The 25,032-nt window shown below is 33.3% G+C and overlaps 4 protein-coding genes across 4 annotated transcripts; 3 read left to right on the top strand and 1 right to left on the bottom strand.

Moving 5' to 3' along the window:
* Positions 1-1,031: 1,031 nt before the first annotated feature.
* On the top strand, positions 1,032-1,818 carry LOC110109025 (pathogenesis-related protein 1-like). The gene is made up of 2 exons (XM_020839920.2): positions 1,032-1,259; positions 1,359-1,818. Exons 1-2 carry the CDS (start codon positions 1,079-1,081, stop codon positions 1,649-1,651), a joined length of 474 nt encoding a protein of 157 aa, XP_020695579.1. The 5' UTR covers positions 1,032-1,078; the 3' UTR covers positions 1,652-1,818.
* Positions 1,819-8,720: 6,902 nt separating this feature from the next.
* Positions 8,721-9,266, top strand: LOC114578349 (pathogenesis-related protein 1-like). The gene is made up of 2 exons (XM_028691965.1): positions 8,721-8,951; positions 9,052-9,266. Exons 1-2 carry the CDS (start codon positions 8,768-8,770, stop codon positions 9,204-9,206), a joined length of 339 nt encoding a protein of 112 aa, XP_028547798.1. The 5' UTR covers positions 8,721-8,767; the 3' UTR covers positions 9,207-9,266.
* An 8,735-nt stretch (positions 9,267-18,001) lies between these two features.
* On the top strand, positions 18,002-18,706 carry LOC110109014 (pathogenesis-related protein 1-like). The gene is made up of 2 exons (XM_020839906.2): positions 18,002-18,260; positions 18,339-18,706. Exons 1-2 carry the CDS (start codon positions 18,017-18,019, stop codon positions 18,629-18,631), a joined length of 537 nt encoding a protein of 178 aa, XP_020695565.1. The 5' UTR covers positions 18,002-18,016; the 3' UTR covers positions 18,632-18,706.
* Positions 18,707-23,256: 4,550 nt separating this feature from the next.
* On the bottom strand, positions 23,257-24,108 carry LOC110109024 (major pollen allergen Bet v 1-M/N). The gene is made up of 2 exons (XM_020839919.2): positions 23,877-24,108; positions 23,257-23,762 (listed from the first exon to the last, which is right to left on the bottom strand). The coding sequence occupies exons 1-2, from the start codon at positions 24,058-24,060 to the stop codon at positions 23,461-23,463; spliced, it is 486 nt and encodes a 161-aa protein (XP_020695578.1). The 5' UTR covers positions 24,061-24,108; the 3' UTR covers positions 23,257-23,460.
* Between the last annotated feature and the right edge of the window lie 924 nt (positions 24,109-25,032).

The following is a 25,032-nucleotide window of genomic DNA, read 5'->3' as shown; positions in this document are numbered from 1 at the left end:
ACGTAGAATTATAACTCTATCGTCTCGTATATTCTAGCCCGCAACAAGTACAATTAAACAATAGATCTTTTTTTCTAATACTTTATGAAGAGGGGACTATACTACCTTTAAAGATAGAACATATATAATTCACTTTATACAACTAAAATACAAAAAACATATATAATTAACTATATACAAAAAATTTCCCCTTATAAAAAGACATTGAGATCTTTTATACTAAAATATCTCTCTTTAGTACTGCATGTGTGTTTGAGCTTCCTAATTCAAGTAGGCCATAAAACTCTTACATTTTCACAAATAAAAACAACAATAATAATGATGATGGTATTAATTATTATAGCTTTCTAAAGAAAATTCACTAAAAAAATATTTATTATCCAAAGATGATTAATCATTCATACTCTTCTTTAGATTTTCTCCCCACAACTTTAGGAGAGATTATTACATGCGGAATTCGGATCCAGAGAGTCGTTCAGTTTTGTGACTATGAACATTAAAAGCGCAGCAGTGAACAATAAAAATATTGTGATGAACAGTAACTGAAATACAGTCACAAAATTGAAAAATTTTATGTTCAAACTCCGCACGCAATAATCTGACTTCCAATTCGTCTTGATGAAGCTTTAATAAAGAGGTCCGATATAAAAACATCTAGAAGCAAAACAAAATAAATGCGCGCGGCGACCACCAACCTCCAATTCTGTATCATAACTGTTCAATGTTTCGGTGGATCAGATGAGGTGTTCCCATCTCTTTCCAGTTTAAGAAGAAAATAAAATAAAGATCAATAAGTCCAGAGTTTTGGACTACTTTCCGCATTCATATATTAACAGCAATGTTCTCTATTTTCTTCCCAATCTAACGAAGTTAGGTGAGAAGCTGCGATTTTCCTTATTCACACACTATAATTAGCTACGCTGCCGACCTTTGAAGAAAAATACCAAATGTCCAGACAAGATAAATCTTCACCAACCTCACCATCAAAGCAGTATAAAAGCTCAGCCATACTGCACTGCATGAACATCTACCAGCTAAACAAAGCATCAAAAACAAGCTAAAGAAAGCCAGTAGAAAGATGAGTTCAAGCTGGACTGCGGAGGTGGAGACCAAAGCCCCAGCGGCTGCCATCTTTAAGGCCGCATTCCTTGACTGGCATAATCTCGGTCCTAAGCTCATCCCTCAGATCATCACCGGTGTTACTTTAATTTCTGGAGATGGAAGTCCGGGGAGCATCAGGCAGATCAACTTCTCCCCAGGTTCGCAACTCAATCTCTTCTCTTTTGCTTAATAATTTGTATGCCTTTTTTATTTTTTTTATCCCAAATAGGCCCTCATTACGTTGAGTTTTTATGCAGTGATGCCTTTTAGTTTTATTAAGGAGCGTCTTGATTTCATCGACCATGAGAAGCTTGAACTGAAGACTTCTATTATTGAGGGTGGAGATTTGGGCAGCAAGATTGAGTCTGCAACTTCGCACATCAAGGTTGAGCCAAAGGGAAATAGCTCTATTGTCAAGGTGTTGGCGACATACAAGGCCATTGCTGGCTTTGATGTTGCTGAGGATATTAAGAAGGCTAAGGAAGGTTTCATCAATAGCGTCAAGGCAGTGGAAGAACACCTTGTAGCGAACCCTGGAGCCTATGCTTAAAAGTTGTATATTTGCTTGAATGAGCATGTGCTTCAAATTGCCATGTAGTAATAAAGAGGGTTGATTTATGTTATAAGGATAGCTTTTAAGAGAGTACTTTTGTATTTCATTGTTCTATGTTATGGTTTACCATAAATAAAGTGGAAGTATGCTTGCTACAAACAAAATAGAAGAATATCATGCTATTTCTTGGCCTTCAAGTACACATTTTTAGGTGATAATGTTTACTATCTTATTTAGTGTTTCTAATTATATAATTAATATTTAAAATATATAGAATAGTGAAACAAAGGACCATCCACTATAGGAAAATCACGTATTACTGGCGGATTTTCCGACGAAAAATTCTTCATTTTCCTAGGATTTTATAGTTTTTCGGCAAATTTCCGATGAAACTGTTTTTGCCATTAAAACAAGCGTCGGAAAAATTTAACGGCGGAAAAAATTCGTTGGAAAAATTTTCTGGTGAAATTTGGCTTCCGGTGGTTGCCCGGCGTAGAAATTCCGCCGGAATAATTAAAAAAAAATACTAAAAGCCTAAGCTGGCTGCCACGCCCAGCAGGCCTGCAGCAGCTGCCTGAAACCCACCCATTGCCACGCACACTATCCGCCAGCCCACCCGCAACTTTAAGAAGACGCCAATTCTGAAACAAACTTTGATTTAATTAAACTTGTTCTTTTTATACAACTATATTATTGTAGATTTATCTACAAATTTTTTAGGTTTATTTGGATTTATTTTTTATTTATTTATTGTATTGTTGTATATTGCTTACATAAAATATAATTATTAGCAATTATGCGAAAAAAAAAATTGTTCATCTTAAAAGTAAGATCAAGTATTAATTTAAAATGTATGTGAACTTATGCTTCATACTTAGATCATTAAGTTTGTTATTTAAATGATATATATGATGCTTAATATATTAATTAAAAATAATTAGCTTATATCTTATAATTTTTTAAATAAGTTTAGAAATTAAATTTTTACTCAAAATTGTTATGTTATCTTATTAAAACATCTATATTTTTATACAAAAAATTTAAGTTTTGAAGCCACTATATAAACTAGTAAATGTATTTGCTCAATATCACCAACAACATCATACAACTGATGCCCCATTGCGCTACAAAGGCTAACGCCCAATGATGCCACCAAGTTTAATTCTCACTATTGGCTACCAACATTATTACCCAATGTTGCTACAAATACTAATGTCTACTATCACCAATAAGGTATATACCTAAATATTCCAATATTGTTGAAACCAATTGTTATGAACAAGATCAATGCCCTTCTTTACCAACAAGATCAATGTCCATTGGTTCCATCAAGGCCAATGCTCATTGATGCCACTAAGGTCAACACACGCCAATGCTAACAAGGTCAATTCTTGCTCACCATGCTAGAAGCACGACAATGCATGTAACCCTGATGTCCATTGAGGCCCATTATAGTCGACATTGTTAATGTACTTTATTGCTAATACAGATATTTTTTTATGTTTCCATTAAGACTAATGACTGACATTGTAAATAATAAGTTGACACCCACAATTGATAACAATGATGATATTTGCCATCACCACTAACATCGATGCCAGAAGGCCAAAGCCAACATATGTCCCCAAGGTATAAGTACACAAACACTAGTAAGGCCAATATATGTCATCTCAACCAATGTTGATCATTATCGTTGCCACCCCCATCAATATTGGTCATCACCACCAACATTAACATGAGAATCAAAAGAGTCTGTGCCACCAAGAGACTACTCCAAACCAAAATCATTATTAAGGTGGGAATTGATTATTGCGTGTTCTCAAAAATACTGAAATCAGAAGAACACATGTAAACAACATCATTTTTTTTCTTTTGAATACTTTATAGAGAGAAGATTATACTATCTTGAAAGATAAATATAATTCAGTTTATAAAATTTAAAGAAAAAGACATATATAGTTAAATATATACAAAAAAATTTCCCTTATCTAACATATGATGAAAAATATGACTTATTTATTCTAGATGATTTGATTTCCTATGTTATAATCCTCCATGGTTAATTATATCTTGGATAAGAAGTTCTAGAAAAATCTAAATTAAGTGTGTTTTTCTATTGCTTTTTAGATTTGATATAATAGTGCTTTTAGGATAGAATTTGTATTCATATGAGATAATGTCTCCAGTGTCTTAGCAGCATCAACACATACATAATAATATGCAAGAAAGAGCAAAGAGAGAGATCAAAGTATAAGAATAATAAACATAATGATTAAGAGTGATGAAAACATATCAATAAAATTATATGAATATATGTGGCCTATGAAAAGAAACGACTTCCTAGTAATTAAAACTAAGAAATCAAACGGAAATGCTAAGCCTCATGCCTAAAGCCCCTAGGGCACGAGAGGGCCCCAAACTACCTAATATAAATAAAATAAATACTTTTTTTAACTAATGGTACCTAATTAGGCATGTTAGCACAATTGGTTAAAGGGTTCTACTACTTATGTTGATATCACAGTTGCATGCCAATTATCATTTTATTAGGCCCTTATGAGCTTTCTTATTTCTTAAATAGTTAAGGTTAAAACACCTCATTTTTTATTTCACAATTAATGCTTTTTGTATTTCAACATTAATTGCCTAAACTTTGAAAAGTATATAAATCATATAATATTGAGGTGGATCAAACCTCATGTTCATGAATTTAAACTTAATATTGATGGTTCTATTACTAGTTGTGGTGTTGGTTGCAGTGGTATCTTAGGGATCATCAAGGTGAGTTTTATATGATTTTGCGTCTATAATTTCCAATGGCAATATATCGTATGTTGAATTAAGTGCTCTTTTTATGATACTTTTGTAGTGCGCCGAGAAGAAATTTTTAAATATTTGGATTGAATCGGATTCCAAATTGCTTGTTACTTTAGTTGTTTCCCTTAAATGCCTTAATGTTAATATGTTTTATTTGTTTCACAAAATATTAATTACACTTGATAAAGTTAGCTATAGAATCTCTCATATTTTGAGAGAAGACAATGTTTCTGCTAATTGACTGGTAAGGAAGGTGTTAAGATCCTTAATACCATTTATTTTTACAAAGATTCCAGCCTTGGTCTAAAGGCATGGTACTTTATAAATTGGGTATTCCTTATATGAGAACGTAATTTTGTGGTTGAATTTGTTTTCATGCTATGGGCGAATCTTGTACTTTGGTTTGCTCTTTATTTCTATCTTTTGGGTGTTCTGTTGTGGTATGGTGCTATTTTGGTCTCTAAGAGGCTCTAATGATTTTACTTTTTTAGTTGGATTGTTATGATTTGTGCAATACTTTTTGTTCCTACGGTTGGGTTGTTATTTTATCTGTCTTTTGGTGTTGGTTTGCACCTTCTCCAATCTTGCTTGGCAGTTGTGATGCTTTTCTCAATTGTGAAGTGGTTTTGCCACGGTTTAGGGTTTAGATGTTAACTGGGGTTATATATTGTTTACTCTTATTTTTCTATGTTATCTGGATTATGTTATTAATTATAGCCATGTCAAAATGGTTGTGATAGATGTGGATTTGTTTTTGTGAATTTTCTACTATAGATCATAACTATCCCCCATTCTTTTGTCTTCTAACATCAGGTATGTGAGAGCTAGTTTTCCTTTCAGGATCGTCCAGGACGAAGTTTTATCGTCCTAGGACGATCGGTACAGGTTTGTACAGAATTTCTGGCTGGGAGGTTCGTCCCAGGACGAAGTAGGTTTTGTCTTGACGAAACTTGTCCAGAGAGCAAGCCGTCCAGGGACAATTATTGTTCGTATCTGAACTAAGTTTGTCCAATGGGCAAATCGTCCCGGGATGATTTTGGATCGTCCTGTACGATCTGCATGGATATATATCAGTTTGAGATCTTTTTTAAGAGAGAGAAAAGCTAGGAGAGAGAAAATCGAAGGAAAAAGGAAGAAAAGTGATTTTTGGCGAGTTCGGTATATTTTCGCCTGTTGCCGTAATTGGAAAAGTTGACCTACTCGAGGTAAGGCACATTCCGTCTTTCTCAATTTTCAGAAACGAGAAATTTGAGAACTTTTTTGTCTCGGATTTGGTTACCGTTAGCAAATATTTGGTTTCTTTTCGCACTGACGAACTTTTTACCGCGTAACTTTTGGTATGTTTCTGAAATAATATTTGTGCACGTTTTGAATATTTTCTACAGATTTTTACCAGGTATTTTGGATTCTACGGCGTTTTAATCGAACTATGAATTATCTGGATGTTGAAAAATATTGCTTCAGTACAATGAAAGTCTTACAATACTGTTTTGTATTATCTGTGATAATTTGGTAAATTTTTGAATATGTGAATTCTGTATAAATTCCGTATACTGCCGTTATGCCGCTAACGATTTTTCTGACGTAATCTAATTTTTTTGAAATGAATGCTTTGATGTGCTGTGATATCAGAAGGGAGTTATAAGGGGCCAGAATCCTTTGAGATTCTGTCTATTTCAGAGAAATCTGAAAAGAAAATAAGTTCTATTCTGAAAATTCTGTATATCTGTTCTATTCTGGTGCTATAAGCACAAAGGGATGCATAAGGGGCCAGAATTCGTTGAGATTCTGTTTGTGTCATGGAAGGTAGGTATAAGGGGCCATAATCCATTGAGATTCTGTCTGGGTCAGGGATATCTGATATCTGATTCTGATGTGTGATATGTGATCTGATATTGTAATGTGATTTTATCTGATTTGAAATCTGTTCTGTACGCTTCTGTTTGTTCTGTACGATTCTATCTGTTCTGTAAAATTGACTTGATTATTCTGTTATGTAAGGTGAATTCAGTTCTTCCGTTCTGTTCAGTGGTTTGATTTTTGTTTGATCAAGTATCTGTTCTGTTTATTCTACTATTTTTGTATGATTATCTGAATTCTATATGGCTCCTATTCTGATGTATTTTTTGTTGTGAATTTCTGGAGATTTTGATGGGCAATTGTAGTCTTGCTGAGCTGTTAGCTCATCATTATTTTCTGTGTGATTTTTAGGTTCTGTGAAAGGGAGGAAGTCTTGGACTAGCAGTTCTGTGTCTGATCAGTGATTAGGTATTTTGTACTTTTGATTTTTGTACAGTCATGATTTTTTTGTTATGTTCTTTCTGTCTGTAGCCATGCACTATATTGTACATGATTGTTTTGATGAAGGAAAAAGAAAATGATAGATGAACTGTTCTGTATATTTGGAAGTTATAGTAGCTCTGTGTTTTATGTTCTATATGTCTGAAATTTGGAAGAATGTCTGAAGCAAATTCCAAAACTAGATACTGAATTTTCAACATTTGTCGCGGCCCGACGCGAAGGGATTCGTTCCGATCGGGTTGGGTCGTGACAAGGTATGTGTAGACTTTATCATTTGCTAGTTGCAATATATTTTTTAAAATCTTACATGATGTACTTTTGGCTCTTCAAGTCATATTGATATTGGATAATTCATATATGTTGTTGTTGCTGATCCTATTCAGTTTTTGGGTTTGGCCCTAAGCCTGCCTTTTTTACATTTTTTTTTCTTGTTTGTAAACTAGATATGGATCAACGCCCCTTAGATTTTCTTTTTCCTTGTGATTGTAGCTCTTAGACACCGAGTTATTGATCCCTCTAAGGACAGTGTAAAATTTTTGGCGATGAAATAGAATTTTAATTTTCAAAAAAAAAAAAAAAAAAAATTTTAAAAAAAAAAAAAAAAAAAAGAACTCACATTTTATTTATTCAAATTTAAAATTAAGTTTACTCATAAGTAACATATGAGTGGCGTTTATCATATTTTAAAATAAAATTTTTATATTTGAGGATTGTTTAATATAAAAAATTTTAACCAATTAAAACTAAAAAGCAAGCAATCACTCATTAATACATCAAATGCCCCAATAAAATGTGTAGGTTAATTTTTTAAAAAATTTACCTACATATAACCCTTTAAACTTGAACAACTTTTTGGTTGATAGCCCCTCTTCTAAAAATCTCATCTTCAAGAGCAAATCACTTACTAAATCTTATGAATAGATCCCATCACTTCTCTATGGCACTACTCTTCTCTTCTGCAAGCTTTGGAGAGCTTTCGCAAAAATTAATAGAGACTTAAAAACAATATTGTTCATTTTGTGTTCTTAGTTCTTACTCAAAAGGTTGTTCTCAATTATAAGTTCTTTACTTAATAATTTATCTTGTTATATATAATAAAACCTCTAATATGAAAAACTTTTAAAACCATCAATGCAGTCCCAAGTCACGATGCAAAATGGTTAATCAAATTTTTAAAAATGAAAATTATCCCCGACTCTATCACTGGCAAAAGAGAGATCATTACGTGCAGAGTCCAAATTGGAGAACCATTTGGATTCTATAAGTGTGCACAATAAAAATGTGGTTACTATGCAACTGCACTTTTACTGTACACACTCACAAAATCCAGACGCAACATTTACTTAAATTTACAGTTATCATCACGCAAAAAAACACTGACTGCATCAATTATCATTAGCTTAATTTCGCATAAACAAATTTAAATGATATATGTTTACCGGCCAAAAACACTTTCTAATACTTCAAAATTTTCTCCTCGCAAGTACTAAAGGAGAATTAATGACCCCGCCTAAGATAAACACATCCAAAGCAAACCAAATTAAATGCGCGCGGCCACCAACCTCACACTGTTCACTATTTATATGGATCAAAAGAGGTGTTTCCATCTCTTTCCAGATTAAGAAGAAAATAAAATAAAGGTCAATAAGTCCAGAATTTTGGACTACTTAATACTTTCCACATTCATATATTTTATATTAACAGCACTGTTCTCTATTTTCTTCCCAATCTAACGAAGTTAGGTGAGAGCTTTGCACCATCTTCCACAAGAGAAGCTGCGATTTTCCTTATTCACACTCTTTAATTAGCTAGCCAATAGGCCGGTCAATCATCCACGCTGCCGACCTTTGAAGAAAAATACCAAATATCCCGACAAGATAAATCTTCACCAACCTCACCATCAAAGCAGTATAAAAGCTCAGCCATACTGCACTGCATGAACATCTACTAGCTAAACAAAGCATCAAAAACAAGCTAAACCAAGCCAGGAGAAAGATGAGTTCATCAAGCTGGACTGCGGAGGTGGAGACCAAAGCCCCAGCGGCTGCCATCTTTAAGGCCGCATTCCTTGACTGGCATAATCTCGGTCCTAAGCTCATCCCTCAGATCATCACCGGTGTTACTTTAATTTCTGGAGATGGAAGTCCGGGGAGCATCAGGCAGATCAACTTCTCCCCAGGTTCGCAACTCAATCTCTTCTCTTTTGCTTAATAATTTTTATGCTTTTTTTATTTTTTTTTATCCCAAATAGGCCCTCATTACATTGAGTTTTTATGCAGTGATGCCTTTTAGTTTTATTAAGGAGCGTCTTGATTTCATCGACCATGAGAAGCTTGAACTGAAGACTTCTATTATTGAGGGTGGAGATTTGGGCAGCAAGATTGAGTCTGCAACTTCGCACATCAAGGTTGAGCCAAAGGGAAATGGCCTCTAATTGTGAAGGTGTCAGCAACATATAAAGCCCTTTGCTGGTGGTTGATGTTGGTGAGGATATGCAAGAAGGCTAAGGAAGGTTTCATAATACGTCAAGGCTGTTGAAGACACCTTGTAGCCAACCTGGAGCCTATGCTTAAAACCTTATTTGTTTGAGCAAGAGTGAGCTTCAAATTGTTATGTACTAATAAAGAGTGTTGATTTATATTATAAGGAGAGCTTTCAAGAGAGTGCTTTTGTATTTCATTGTTCTATGTTATGATTAATCTAATTATAAGTGGAAGTATGTTTGCCTACAAACAAATTAAAAGAATATTAATGCTATTTTTTGGGCTCAAGTACAGCTATTTGGTGATCATGTTTTACTTATCTTGTTTAGTGTTTCTAAATTATATATAATAATATTTAAAGATATTAGAATACGTGAAACAAAGGACCATCACTATCAATAAATAGTACTATAGATAGTGGAGGCCAATTCTAAACAAACATTGATTTAACTAAACTTGTTCTTTTTTTTGCAACTATATTATTGTAGAATTTATCTTATTAACGTAAGGCAAAAAAGAATGGGTGGTGTTTTCATCGTTAAAAGAAGGCAAATGTTAATTTAAAATGTATGTGAACTCAAGCTTCATACTTAGATCATTAAGTTTGTTATTTAAATGATGATGCTTAATATATTAATTAAGATAATTAGCTATAGCTTATAATTTTTTAATAAGTTTTAGAAATTCAATTTTTACTTAAAATTCTTTATGGTATCTATTAATACATTATTTTTTTTATGGCAAAAACCTAATTTGTGAAGCCATTCAATTATATAAAACTAGTAAATTATTTGCTCAATGTCACCAAGAACATCATACAACTGATGCCCAATTGTACAAAGGCTAATGACTAGTGATGCCACAAGTTTAATTCTCACTATTGGCCACCAACAGTAATACCCAATTATTACACAAATACTATGCCTACCATCATCAATAAGATATTTTCGCAATATGCCAGTATATTGAACTCATTATTATTACAAGATTAATGCCTTCTTCACAACAGATCAATGTCCAATGGTTCCATATGGCCAAGCTCATTATTGCCGTAAGGTCAACACATGCCCAATGCTAGTTTTATCTAAAGGTCAATTCATGCTCACCATGCAAGAAACACGACAATGCTTATACCCTGAGTGCTTATTGAGGTCCATTATAAGTTGACAATGTTAATGTACTCTATTGGCAATACGGATGATCGCTGATGTCCACCAATAAGACTAATAACTGACATCTGTATAAGTTGAACCCTACAATCAATAACATGATGATGTTTGCCATCACACGAACATGATGCTAGAAGGCCAAAGCCAACTATTTTCCCCATGGTATACAGTACACAAACACTAGTAAGACAATATATGTCATCTCAACCAATGTTGATATATCATCGTTGCCATGCATCCCATCAATATTGGCATCACCACATATTACGTTGATAATAAGAGAGTCTGTGCTACAAAGACTACTCAAAATCATTATTAAGGTGAGTATTGATAATTGGTGTATTCTGAAAAATAAGAATAGAATAACACATGTAAACAATATCATTTTGTTTTCCTTTTGAGTACTTCATCGAGAGAAGATTATACTACCTTGAAAGATAAATATAATTCACTTTATAAATAAAAAGAAAACAGAATACATAGTTAAAGAAAAAGACATACACATTTTATTCAATGGGGCTTGGTAAGGTGACATTTTTTTCTGGCAAGATAATTGGCTTGATTATTTTCTATGACTCTTTACTTAATACTCGGTCTTTAAGTAGTATTAAAGTTTAATCTTTTTAACAATGACACCTTGGGAAATTTACTAAAAATTGTTGGAGATGGTTCCTTCCTTTCATCTGTTGAAAAAAAATCTTTTAGATGCTTTCTTCAAACTCCGTGATACAAGAACGTTATTTTATTCTCTCTTTTGTCTCTGGCAATCTTAGTTTAAAAGATATTGGAAGCTTAGAATCAAGAAGACAACTCTAATTTATACTCTGCCAAATTTGGCATACTTAATTTTCCCCTTTCCCTTAACTCTAACTTTTACTTTGGAGATGTTCAAAGGTTACCAATCCGATGGATGCTAGAACCTCCAACCTGAAAGGTTTTCAGGATATTTCTAAGTGCATGTGTTGCTCGGATATTGAGGACATGATCATCTTTTTTTGCTTCTGGTGTCATTGCTTCAACAAGTTTGGAATTTCTTTAATTAATATCTGCAAACAAGCAGGTTTGGTAATTTGCAGACAATCTTATTTTCTGTTATCAAAACCAGCTTGGCTTCCATATTTCAAAGGTCACATTTTCAACCTCATTCCTAATTCTTATTGTTTGGTTTATTTGGAAAGCTCACAATAAGCAAGCCACAATGGTATTAAGATGGATTATGCAAAATCATCAATTTCTAATGTTAAGCAGAAAATTTTTCAAATTTAAGAGCACTCCTAACAAGCTCATTTCAAAAAAAAAAAATGTAAGAACTATTAACATTTGGCTTTGAATATAGAGGAATATATATATAGAGATATCGATATATTCTGCGGATATTATGGGTCTTGGATAAACCCACACACTCTTACTTTAAGCTGAATTCTGATGATTTACTGGTCCTATGGTGCGGTGCTGGTGGTATTATTAGGTGCTGCACGGGTAAGCTATTGGCGCAGCTTTCTCACTCCGATTAACATCACTCATGCCTAATTTATTATCACGATCTCGACGCACTTTATGCTCTTTTTTTTTTTTTTGTCTGAAATTTGTGCTAACAAGGGCTTTAATATGTATTTGGATTGAGGTTGATGGTTGTTACTTATCCAGCATTATTAATAAACATCTGTTTCCTGGCAATCCGCAAATTTTTTATCTTATAAGCGAAATTAAACTGCTTCTTGTCTCACTATTAAACTTAATACTATCTCATATCTATGTGAAGCTAATAGGTGTCCTGATTGGTTAGCTAAAAGGAGGTTGGGCAACATATCCTTTATAAGAATAATATATCCATGATTTGATATATATATAGAGATATAAGATCAATCTTGATAAGTGGGCTTTGCGCTTACATTAGATATAGTTAAATATAAATATATATATATATAGGTTAAAGTTTTTCTGTTTATTTTCTCTGATCCTCTTTGTTATATTTTCATTAATTTTACCTTTATGTATTTTTTTTTTACTGCTGCACTATGTTTTTGCTGGTTTCCTTTTGTTTCGATCAATTTGGCGTTCGTGATAGATATAAGATATATATATAACTGGGCTACTGTGTGTGGTGGAAGTAAAATTAGAGCATCTTTCTATTTTCCTTTCTTCCGCAGTGAATCTCAAGTATTATTATGATTTATTTAATAGTGTGTATTGAGGTGCAGTGGTGCTATCAGTTTCTAATATGGGTTGTTTTGAAGGATGGCAATAAATATATATATAGTTTATATATTATATATATACCAAGTCGAACCTCAGGTTTTTTGAGGTGCTGCTGATGTCTTTCGCGTTTGCTGTTCCTATTTGCTGGTCGGGAATACGCTTTCGATTTTTTTGCAAGTCTTTCTCATTTTTAAAAAGCAACACTTATTCTATCTTCTTGCAGTTCAGTTATCTGTGTTACTTTTATCTGTCTAATAACTTGGCTTTTGGAGTATGTTTGGCATGTTATATATTTCTGTTGTCACTCCCGATCCAAATGTTAAGACACAGGTATCAAATATATATGGGCTCTTTAATTAGAGATGATATATATCTTTTTGTATCTTCTTTTTTGCAGGACGTCTTTGCTGAACTCATACTTTTCTGAGCTCCCTTTTTGAGATAGATAGATAATTTACAGCCCTAGTTCTTTTTCTGCTTAAATTGTACTCCTAGACAAGGACCACAGCTCATAGGTTTTTTTACTTTTTGAATTGTAGCTCTCTCAGCATTAGCGAAGCTAGTTGATTTCCTATATAAAGGACTTTGTAACCCGCTTTTTGATATTAACACGTAGACCACAGCCGGTTTACCATATAATACATTATATATAATATATACCTAATATATATATATATAATATAATATTATATATAATATATATATATACCATATATATATATCATATAACCAAAATTTTCCCTTATCTACACATATGTTGAAACAATATGAATTTATCTTCTTTTAGATGATCGATTTCCGCATGTTAATGTCCTCTGGTTGATCTATATCTTAGACAAGGGCTCTGAAAAATCTATAATTAAGTGTGTTTTTTTTTATTTCCTTTAAGATTTAATAGAATAGTGTTTTGGTAGGATTTTTATTCATATGAGATATGTCTGCAAGTGTCTTAGCATCATCAACACATGCAAATAATATCGCAAGGAAGAGCAAACAGAGAGATGCGTTATAAGAAATAATAAGTAGATGATTAAGAGTGATGAAAATATATCAATAAAATTATATGAATATATGTGGCTTATGAAGAGAAAGGGCTTCCAAGTAATTAATATTAAGAAATCAAACAGGAATGCTAAGCCTCATGCCTAAAACTAAGGTCAGAAAAAAATCTATAGTGGGGGCCCTAGGGCTCGAGCCCACTTACCCAATAATAATAAAATAAATATTTTTATAACTAACGGTACCTAATTAGACATGTTAGCACAATTGGTTAAAGGGTTATGCTACTTATGTTGATATCACAGCTGCATGCCAATTATCATTTTAGTAGGCCCATATTAGCTTTCTTATTTCTTAAATATATAGTTAAGGTTTAAACATCTCATTTTTTATTTCACAATTGCTTATTGTATTTTAACATTAATTGTATAAACTTTGAAAGGTATGGAAATCCTATAATATTGAGGTGGATCAAACCTCATAGTTCACGAATTTAAACTTAATGTTGATGGTTCTATTACTAGTAGTGGTGTTGGTTGCGGCGGTATCATAAGGGGTCATCAAGGTGAGTTTTATATGATTTTACTTCTAGAATTTCCAATGGCAATATGTTGTATGTTGAATTAAGTGCTCTTTTTATGGGGCTTTTGTTGCACATTGAGAAGAAAAATTTTAAATATTTGGATTGAATATGATTCCAAATTGTTTGCTACTTTAGTTGTTTCCCTTAAATGTCTTAATGCTAATATTTTAATTTGTTTCACAAAATATTAATTATACTTGATATAAAGTTAACTATAAAATCTCTCATATTCGGAGAGAAGATAATGTTTGTGCTGATTGATTGGCTAAGGAAGGTGCTAAGATCCCTAATACCATATATTTTAATAAAGATTACAGCCTTGGTCTACTTAAAGGCATGATACTTGATAAATTGGGTACTCCTTATATGAGAAAGCAATTTTGTGGTTGAATATGTTTTCATGCTATGAGTGAATCTTGCACTTTGGTTTGCTCTTTATTTCTATATTTTGGGTGTTCTGGTGTGGTAATGTGCTATTTTGGTCTCTAATGGGCTATAATAATTTTGTTTTCATAGTTGGATCTTAGTTGGAATTACCGGTAGATAAACCGCCGGTAATCGTCTGTAAACCGTTGGTAATTACCAACGGCTATGATTAGTCGTCCGGTATCGATGTTTCCGACGGCAAAATCGCCGGTTGGCCGCCGAAAGCTTGTAGCATTTGAAAAAAAAAATGACAGCCTTCCCTCTATTTTACTAATTTTTACTCTAAACTCTAAACCTACACATAATAGACAACAATATGAACAACACGCCACTATATGGGCAACACACTACTATAATCAATCACAACTATTATAAATTCTACAATGTTCATCAAAACAAATAAACTCGTCAAATCAAATAAACAAATAAAGTCTTTGATTTCAAACAACAAGTTCATCAAACCAAATGTTTAAACCAAATAAGTTCATCATAAGTTTATCAAACAAATAAGAGTACTAATCATCCTCTGTGTCCTCGCTGTCTAGTGATGCATGTGGCTGCTCTTGCTCTTTCTTCTTTTAATTGTCATCTCTATAAGATCACAGCTCTGCATGCATCTCTTATTAAACCTTTCTCATTTCTTCTATCTCTCTCGTCAGCGCTGCAACCCTCTGGCTTATACAACATCCATGGATATATGTACACATTGGAGATTATTATGTATAGAATAATAGTTATTAATAAAAGTGATAGCAAAATAATATGATATAATAAATCATGTATGTATTTTCTTAATATGATGCCCGCTTTCTTATGAAGGTTACCAAACATTTCTCAAGATTTAACCCCCTCAGGATTTCATAAATTTGGATTTTGATGATTTACAAAATCATACTTAAATGAAATCCTAGATTCTACCAAACAGCCCCTAAGGTTGACCTCCATAATTCATGTTTAGCTTCAAGTCCCTCTCTAGCCTTACCAACAAGAATAATACATCAATCTTTCTAAGTGTGTTTGGATGAGCATCAAAGCATTAATAATAGGAGATTATCGAGCACTTTTTTAGAGAATTTACCTACAACAAAGAGGAGAGCCGACGATTAAGGTAGAGGAGGTGGACGAGTCTGACGGTTGGAGAAGAATATCGGGGCGTGCAACTCAAGGAGGCCGGAGAGGAGAGGGGTTCAGCTTGGGGGCAAGATCTTCGGCCGGAGGGAGCTTGTTGGCTCTGGATTCAATTCCTGTGAGGTACTCGGAGGTACGATCGCGAGGAGGGGTCGAGCCGTCTGCAACAGAGAGAGAAGTACAAAGAAATGAGGAGGAAGGCTCGAGCTGGGTAGATTTAGGGCTTTTACCGGCAGTTTAAATCGCCAAAAATTAATAACTTAATAGACCGCCGGTATTAAATTAAACCGGTGCCACACCCCGCGGTTATTAAATCGCCGCTAATTCCGGAAGTAGTTTATTAAAGACCGTCGGTTAATACCGGCGTTCAAACCGCCGCCGAAACCGCCGGTATTACCGGCTGCTATATGACCTCCGATCGTAGCCGTTGGTAATAGTTGAATTTCCTATAGTGGTTGTTATGTGTTGTCTGAATCTTATTTTATTCTTTTTATTGCCCGTATAAGGGAGTTGATTGTTTGTTAGCTAATGCTTCATTTCTAGTTATTTCACCCATGTCAGAATGGTTGTGATAGATGTGGATTTGTCTTTGTGATTTTCTCTACTACAGATCATGACTATCCTTCATTCTTTTGGCTTCTACATAAGGCATGTGTGGACTTTGTAATTTGCTACTTGCAAAATATTTTTTGATATCTTGCAAGATGTACTTTTGGCTCTTCTAGTCTTCTTGATATTGGATAATTCATATCTACTCATGTTGTTGCCTTTTAATATTTTTTACTTGTTTGTAACTAGATAGGAATTTTCTTCAAAAAAAAAAAAGATAGGAATTGATGGCTCCTTAGGTTTTCTTTTTCCTTACAATTGTAGCTCTTTGAGAGCGAGTTATTAATCCCTCTAAGGTCCGTGTAACTTTTTTGACGATGAAATAGAATTTTAATTTAAAAAAAAAAAACTGACATTTTATTTATTGAAATTTAAAATTATGTTTACTCAAAAGTAACATATAAGTGGCTTTTATCATATTTTTAAATAAAATATTTATATTTTAGGATATTTTAATATAAAAAATTTTGACTACTTAAAACTAAAAAGAAAAAATCAGTTATTAATACATCAAATACCCAATAAAATGATTAGATTAATTTATGTTTAATTTTTAAAAGATTTACCTACATATAACCCTTTAAACTTGGACATTTTTTTTGTTGATAGCCCCTCTTTTAAGAATCTCTTTTTCAAGATGCAAATCACTTATGAATAGATCCCATCACTTCTAGATGCCACTACTCTTCACTTCTAACAAGCTTTGGAGAGCTTTCACAAAAATTAATAGAGACTAAAAAAACAATATTATTCATTTTGTGTTCTTACTCATAAAGGTTGTTCTCAATTATAAGTTCTTTTATTTAACAATTTATCTTCTTGTAATAAGACCTCTAATATGAAAAACTTTTAAAAACATCATTGTCAGTCCCAAATCACGTGCAAAAAGGTTAATCATATTTTAAAACTAAAAATTTGTGCCCGACTCCGTCACTGGCTAAGAAGAGATCATTACATAAGGAGACCCCATCCGGATTCTTTAAGTGTGCACGGTAAAAGCGAAGTTACTGTACATATTGCGTTTTTACTATGTTTTTACTACACATACATAATAATCCGGACGCAACTTTAACTTCTACCTATAGTTACAGTTATCATCAAGCAAAAAAACACTGACGGCATCAATTATCATTAGCTTAATTTTGCTTAAACAATTTTAAATGATATATATTTATTGCACAAAAACACTTTCTAATACTTCAAAATTTTCTCCTCACAAGTACTAATTAATGGAGAATTAATGACCCCGCCCAAGATAAACACATCTAGAAGCAAAAGAACCTCAAACTCTTCATTATTTCTCTCACTCTGTGGATCAAAAGAGGTGTCCCCTTCTCTTTCCAGCTTAAGAAGAAAATAAAATAAAGGTCAATAAGTGTAGAACTTTGAACTGCTTCCAGATTCAAATATTTTATATTAACAACACTGTTCTCTATTTTCTTCCCAATCTAACGAAGTTAGGTGAGAGCTTTGCACCATCATCCACAGCACAAGCTAACATTTTCCTTGTCCAGTCATTAAAAAACCAATAGGCCAATCAATCAAGCTGCCTAACTTTGAAGAAAAATACCAAATGTGCTGACCACATTAATAATCTTCATCAACCTCACCATCAAACCAGTATAAAAGCTCAGCTAAACTGCACTGCATGAACATCTACCAGCTAAACAAAGCAAATATCAAAAACAAGCTAAAGCAAGGCAGGAGAAAGATGAGTTCAAGCTGGACTGCGGAGGTGGAGACCAAAGCCCCAGCGGCTGCCATCTTTAAGGCCGCATTCCTTGACTGGCATAATCTCGGTCCTAAGCTCATTCCTCAGATCATCACCGGTGTTACTTTAATTTCTGGAGATGGAAGTCCGGGGAGCATCAGGCAGATCAACTTCTCCCCAGGTTCGCAACTCAATCTCTTCTCTTTTTTTTAAAAAAAGTATCCCAAATAGGCACTTATTACATTGAGTTTTTATGCAGCGGTGCCTTTTGGCTTTATTAAGGAACGTCTTGATTTCATCGACCATGAAAAGCTTGAGCTAAAGACTTCTGTTGTGGAGGGTGGAGATTTGGGCAGCAAGATTGAGTCTGCAACTTCACACATCAAGGTTGAGCCAAAGGGAAATGGCTCTATTGTGAAGGTGTCAGCAACATATAAAGCCATTGCTGGTGTTGATGTTGCAGAGGATGTCAAGAAGGCTAAGGAAGGTTTCATCAATAGCGTCAAGGCAGTGGAAGAACACCTTGTAGCCAACCCTGGAGCCTATGCTTAAAATCCTTATATTTGCTTGAGTGAAAGTGCTTCAAATTGTAATGTGCTAATAAAGAGGGTTGATTTATGTTATAAGGAGAGGTATTATGAGAGTTGCTTTTGTTTTTCATCGTTTTATTTTGTGGTTTATCCGTTGTGGGGGTGGAAATAAATTTTATTTTAGATAAAAAATTGATCTTAATTATGTTCTTAATATTATTATGAATTTATCTATACTTTTTTGTGAATTTATTTGGACAAATTTTATATTTATCTAATTTATTGATCTTTATTATTTGTATTAATTATTTTTTGATTTCAGAACTAAATATTAATATTATTGTAAAGTTTATATGAGCACAAGTTTAATAATTATATCAATAAGTTTGTACTATTTATATGTTATCATGCTTATTTGTATTAATTAAGCATGCATAATCATCTTATATTGCATAAAAATTTTCTTACAACTTTCATAGTTTTTATAAATACATCTATGTTTTTCTTAACCAGAATATATTTTTTATTTTATTTAATACATTAAAAATTATGATCATTATATAATTATTAAGTTTATTTAAGCACTTTTATTTGCTACCTAAAATTCTATGTAATTCAGCAGAAATTTTGATGTAATTTTAGATCTAAAATTATTCATATATCACAAATTTTTTTAATCTAAGCTGCAACTTCTATATTGTAAAATATATTACAGTGTTCTCTATTTCTATGGATCAGAAGAGGTGATCCATCTCTTTCCAGCTTAAGAAAAAATAATGATAATGATCAGTAAGTCTAGAATTTTGGACTATCTTCCAGGTCAAGAGCTCCCACTTTCAACATAGATACACTTTATATTAACAACACTGTTCTCTATTTTCATCATGATATAACTAAGGATGATTTGTTTGGGACATCTTTCTGGCTTCTTAGCATTTCAGATAGCAATCATAATCTTAGGCTTCGTTTGGGACGGCTTTCTTAATGCTTCTTAAAATAACTTTTTAATACAAAAATTTAAATTTTTGTACTAAAAAGCTATTTTAAGAAGCAGTAAGAAAGCCATCCCAAACGATGCCTTATTTGAGTGCTGCTTTTCATTGTCTTTTCACTACTTAGAAATTTCTATAGTGGAAAGCTACTTTTCTACAACAATAATAATAAACTTATCTTTTGTATAGCAAATTTACGACCAACTTTATAAAAAGCTGCAGCTATCCCACACAAGTGCTAAGTTAGGTCAGAAATTTGGATCATCTTCCACAACACATGCTCCTATTTTGCTTATTCATACACTTCAATCAATCACTGAATCATTCAATCATGCTGCCTACCTTTGAAGACAAAATGCCAAATCCTGACAAGATTACTCGCCATTAAGACCCATTTGATCGGCTGAACGAAAAATCAAGCAAGCCAAAATAAGGAAGAGTAGTAAATTACGTTGGAAAGATGAGTTCAAGCTGAACAGTAGAGGCGGAGTCTGTAAGTCCCAGCTGCTGCTATCTTTTAGGCCACGTTCATTGGCTGGAATAATCCAGGTTTGCACCTCTCTTCTTTCTCCCTAACCTTCCAATGCTATTTCTTAGCCCAATAATCTGAAGGAATTTTGGTTCATGTATATATACCTTTTTATTAAGGCTTCGCTTGGGATGGCTTTTTTACTGCTTCTTAAAATAGTTTTCTAGCATAAAAATTTAATTTTTGTAGTAAAAAGTTGTTTTAAGAAACAGTAAGAAAGCTGTTCCAAACAAAGCCTAGATCTTCGTTTGAGACAACTTTCATATTACTTTGCTTTTTAGATCACAACTGCAAGGTCTCTTAGGCCACAGCTGTTTTTCGTTGTTTTTAAAAAAAAATTGTACTAAAAAGCTACTTTCGATAACAGTTTTAAAAAATTATTTTCTTTATAACAACATTACAAAACAGTAAAAAAATTGTCTCAAATAAAACCAAATTAGATCATATAATCTAATTTTATGCTTTTTTCTTACATCCTTTTGATAGACCAAAGATAAGAAGAATATTGAACTTTAAAGAAAATTACTTGAGAGAGGATTTGAACAAACACAAAGTTATTATATGTGGATTACCATGCCAACTAGGATCAAGTATAATACCATAGTACACATTCTAATACTCATTTTGTACATCAATATATTTTTTTTTTGGGTAATAATATGATTAAATAATATGTACTCACTATACCAATTAATTGAAAGTTGAATATTGTAAATCTACACAAATATTTGTGATTGATCTTGTTGACCAAATCCCTACCTCCACATGTACACAAATGTACATTTCAAAGTCGAACCAATGGGAATGGCTCCATTGTTAAGCTGCCCCAGGGTCTGGATACATCCAAGGCCTCGTGATTGGGGACTCAATATCGGGTGATAAATCAATTTACATTACTAATCACTGTATTCTGTATATTACCGCAATCTTCACTATGCAGTATGCATCACTAAACCGCGTTACGACCATGGTAAACTCTAATATGCGGCTTGAAAGTTAACAGTCATAGCAAAGGACAACAAGCCTCAAGGTTATCAATCCGTGGCAGATTGCATTCAAAAAGAGTGTAAAGTGGGTGGGAATGGGTGGGTTACGACATCCCGAAATTTACCATGGGTGGGCGAAGCACGCCCGCGTAGAGCGTGGGTACCCAACCAGGATCCCATGTAGGGCTCTGCTTATAAGGCTCTCGTTGGTGTTGATATATGTTGCTAAGGACATCAAGTAAGCCAAGAAAGGTTTCATTAAGAGCGTCAAGACAGTGGAAGAATACCTTCTGTAGTAGTCAAACCTGTAACCCATGCTTAAAAATCTTATGTGATAATAAAGAGGGTTGGTTTTGTTCTAAGGAGAGCTTTTTTTAGAGTATTTTTGTATTTAATTGTTCTATATTTTGGCTATTATAAAAGGAGTACTAAGTTACTTCTTTGGCTTCAAATTCTTGGTCTATTATTGTACATATTATAGGTTCATCATATCAATTTATTACATAAGATTTGTAGCTTTATAAATAATATTATAAATCTTGAAATGATGAGCAAGTCAAAATTGTTTGCTAAGGATGCTAATAATTTAAGAACATCTATTCATGCTCTGCCAAATGTCACATGAAAAACTTGAATGGTCAAAAAAGATGAATTCTATTATTTTATTTGGTTTTTGACTTATTAATCACATGAGCCTAGATGATGATGGATTTTATTATTATTGCCCTCCTTAGTTCATCTCTTTCTCTCTTTCTAAATACACATAGAAAGGTGGTAGATGTAATGCACATCAAACATTTACTCTCTATACAAAGTCTCTTTTCCAGTGTAAAGATCAAAAACACGAAATTTTGACAATTAGGTTTCATTTGGGATGGCTTTCTTACTGCTTTTTAAAGTAATTTTTAATAAAAAAATTTTATTTTTTTAACTAGAAAGTTGTTTTAACTTTTAAGAAGCATTAACATTATAGGAAAATCATCTATCACCGACGGCATTTTCTAGCGGAAATTGATCATTTTCCGGCAAATTGTGAATTGAACGGTGGCTTTCTGACGGAAAATTTTACGTCAGTAAAACCTGCGTAGGAAAAATTTTCCTGGCGAAATATATTTATGATGTCTATCAGGCGGTATTAGGCCGTTGGAAAAATTTAAAAAAAAATTAAAAAAAGCCGCCCGCTGCCCTCCCCACATTGCTTGACCGCTACCTTGCCCGGCTTTCCGCACTACCCCAGAGCTGCCCGCCCGCCCGTTGCCCAGTGGCCTTCCCTTCCTAACCGACTGCCTGTCCGCTACCCGTGAAATGCCTACCGTGGGATTCGAACTTCTCCCGCTGAAAATTCAAATACTCAACCATTTTGCTAAGAAGGAAAATACATTAAGAAACTTTTCTTTTTATATGTAAACTATAATTATATGAAATTTAAAATTAAAAATAATTAAACTAAAATATTAAAATAAATAATAAGTTATTTGAATTACTACTTAATTAAAATAAAGTTTTAAAGTAAAAAAAAATAAGTAAAATTAATAATCAAGTTTAAAATGAGAATTAAAATGTATAATTAATTTAAAATGAAAATTAATAATTAAAAATGAATTAAAATAAAGTATTAAAATTACAAATTATTTAAAAGCTACCGAAAAGGCAGCCAGAAAATGCCGGTGGCAATAAAAGTAACGAAAAAACTGCTGGAAAGGCCGTTTCATCATATACCATCAGAAAATTGTCTGTCGGAATTTCACTGGAAAATTCCACCGGTAATAAATGATATTCCTGTTGTGTAAGAAAGTCTCCCCAAACGAAGTATTAATTATTATAAGATTGTTTGATACTTAATTTTCAAATTATCTCAACAACTGAAGATGCCTGAACTGAATTGTCTATTTCATCTGTGAGCATCATTTGTTTTAGACAAACACAAAACATAAACCCTCTTATTTCTTTTATTCTATGTATTACTCTATCAATCTTTGTTGCTCTCATATTTATGGACTAACAGAAGACAATAAACAGTTTGGCTTGTTAATATTATGATCTGTTCATGTTTTTTTAAAGCATATCATATAGTAGAAATATAGACTCAATAAATAATTTGATAAAACTATCTTCTTTGGAATAAACATCATAACTTCAACCTTTATTCATCAGCAAACATTTGGAGACAAACAGAAGAGGAAAAATAACACAAGAAACACATCTTCCTCTCTTCAAATAGCACAAGATAGTAAGATACTCACTCCTCTTAACATTTTAAAGAAACAAGAAACTCTCTCTTATCACCACAACAAGCCACAAACAAGCACTGAATAAGATTAGCCTCAACAGATGGGCTATAAATTTAGGCATAAGAAGTTGGATTTTCAATCAGATATCCTTCAATAGCCTTTATAATCAGAAACAAGCCTTTCATGATTTCTTCCTGCTCTTCATCACTAAGAGGAGTGTCATCTATGGTGTCATATTCTAATGTGATCTTTCCCAAAGTTTCAGAACTGTTTACTACTTCAAATTTCATTTCAAATGAGTATGATTTTAGCCTTTGGCCAATAAGCCCTCCATCAATGACAGACTGCTTTACTATGTGGTTCTCAGTGTCTAGCAACTCAATCTTGTCTGTAACAAAGCGAAATTCCTTCACAGCTGCAATGAATTGTAGGATTTGTTGAAGTTTAGTTTCAGAATAATTTATTTACAACTTTCAGATAGAATTTTCTTGCAAATTTACTTCTGGTTTGGATAAAAAATGAAGCAAACCTTCAGTGAAATTGGTCTTTTTGACAGTGCCAAGTCCACCTTCTCCTTCAAGAAGCTCGACACTTGAGATGAAATCAGATAGAAGCTTTGGGATCAAATTATGAGCATCAAGAACACCTGCTTTCCATACTCTATCAAGCGAAATTTTTGTCACATTCTCTCGGGTGAAGGATCCTGCAACCATTGTTCTCTGCAGATGGATCTCTGAAAGAAAAAAAGTAAAGCTTTTTGATCAATTGGTTTTGGCTTTCAAGTGTGAATGGCTTCAGAGGAAAGGGTTCTATTTATAGGTGTGAGAGTGAGGTTTGAACTAGTAGTTTGAAGCAAACCTTCATGGTCATTATGGGGATAGAAATGAGACTAAGAGCCACCTTTCTGGGAATTTTCGGGCCGAAGCCCTCGAAAGATATTTAAATTTAATTTTTTACTAGAAAGTAGCTTTAAGAAGCAGTAAGAAAGCCGTCTCAAACGAAGCTTTAGTATTGGAGTTAGTTAAAATCAAGAAAATTTGAAATTGGAGCCATGTTTGTCTTTTTGTGTCAGCTAATGTCTTGGACATTGCAGCAGAATCTATAAGCATGCATCAAAGGTGGCATTATAAGAAAAATGCTTGATTTAACTAAGTTTAAAGAAATTGTTGCATTGGTTTTTTCATTAATTCATCTCTTGTTCAAAAGATTAATTTATCTCATGCTCCTAGATAGGTCACGGAAGAATCGAAAAAATCCAGCTAAAAATAGTCCCTAAAGTGTGGCGACACTCTCACGGGGCAAAAGACGGCTTAGAGCACCTCCAACCGAAAATCTCATTTTTCACTCTAAAATGCCGTGAAACTAAAAAATGTCGTGATTCATCTCCAATCGAACTCTATTTTTTCCACTTTTGCAGGTAATGGTCGTCTCTTCTTTCGCGTGACAAGTTCGGTAGAGACATAAAAATGACGGAGATGAATAGTGCAATGTCCATATTGGCGTTCCACTGTTCACCCACAGCCAAATAACGGAAGTTTAACCGTTCGGCTGGAGCTGACGAGGAACGTCATTCAAGCATTTGGAGTTCAGTTGGATATGCTCTTAATACGTTCTAAGACTCAGTGATGCCAATGGCAAAAAGATATTATACAATTTCTGATGGATTTCGGATGAAAATTTCTCCA

This window comes from Dendrobium catenatum, unplaced genomic scaffold (genome assembly GCF_001605985.2).
Source record: "Dendrobium catenatum unplaced genomic scaffold, ASM160598v2 original_scaffold_96786, whole genome shotgun sequence".
NCBI lineage: Eukaryota > Viridiplantae > Streptophyta > Magnoliopsida > Asparagales > Orchidaceae > Dendrobium > Dendrobium catenatum.
The sequence above is the reverse complement of the archived record's forward strand: the minus strand, read 5'-3'. Positions and strand labels throughout refer to the sequence as shown.

Coding starts and splice junctions, on each gene's coding strand:
- LOC110109024 (XM_020839919.2), bottom strand. CDS start 24,060: ATGGTTGCAGGATCCTTCACCCGAGAGAATGTGACAAAAATTTCGCTT. Junction 23,763..23,876: donor AAAGACCAATTTCACTGAAG/GTTTGCTTCATT, acceptor AATTCATTGCAG/CTGTGAAGGAATTTCGCTTT.
- LOC110109014 (XM_020839906.2), top strand. CDS start 18,017: ATGAACATCTACCAGCTAAACAAAGCAAATATCAAAAACAAGCTAAAG. Junction 18,261..18,338: donor GCAGATCAACTTCTCCCCAG/GTTCGCAACTCA, acceptor GTTTTTATGCAG/CGGTGCCTTTTGGCTTTATT.
- LOC110109025 (XM_020839920.2), top strand. CDS start 1,079: ATGAGTTCAAGCTGGACTGCGGAGGTGGAGACCAAAGCCCCAGCGGCT. Junction 1,260..1,358: donor GCAGATCAACTTCTCCCCAG/GTTCGCAACTCA, acceptor GTTTTTATGCAG/TGATGCCTTTTAGTTTTATT.
- LOC114578349 (XM_028691965.1), top strand. CDS start 8,768: ATGAGTTCATCAAGCTGGACTGCGGAGGTGGAGACCAAAGCCCCAGCG. Junction 8,952..9,051: donor GCAGATCAACTTCTCCCCAG/GTTCGCAACTCA, acceptor GTTTTTATGCAG/TGATGCCTTTTAGTTTTATT.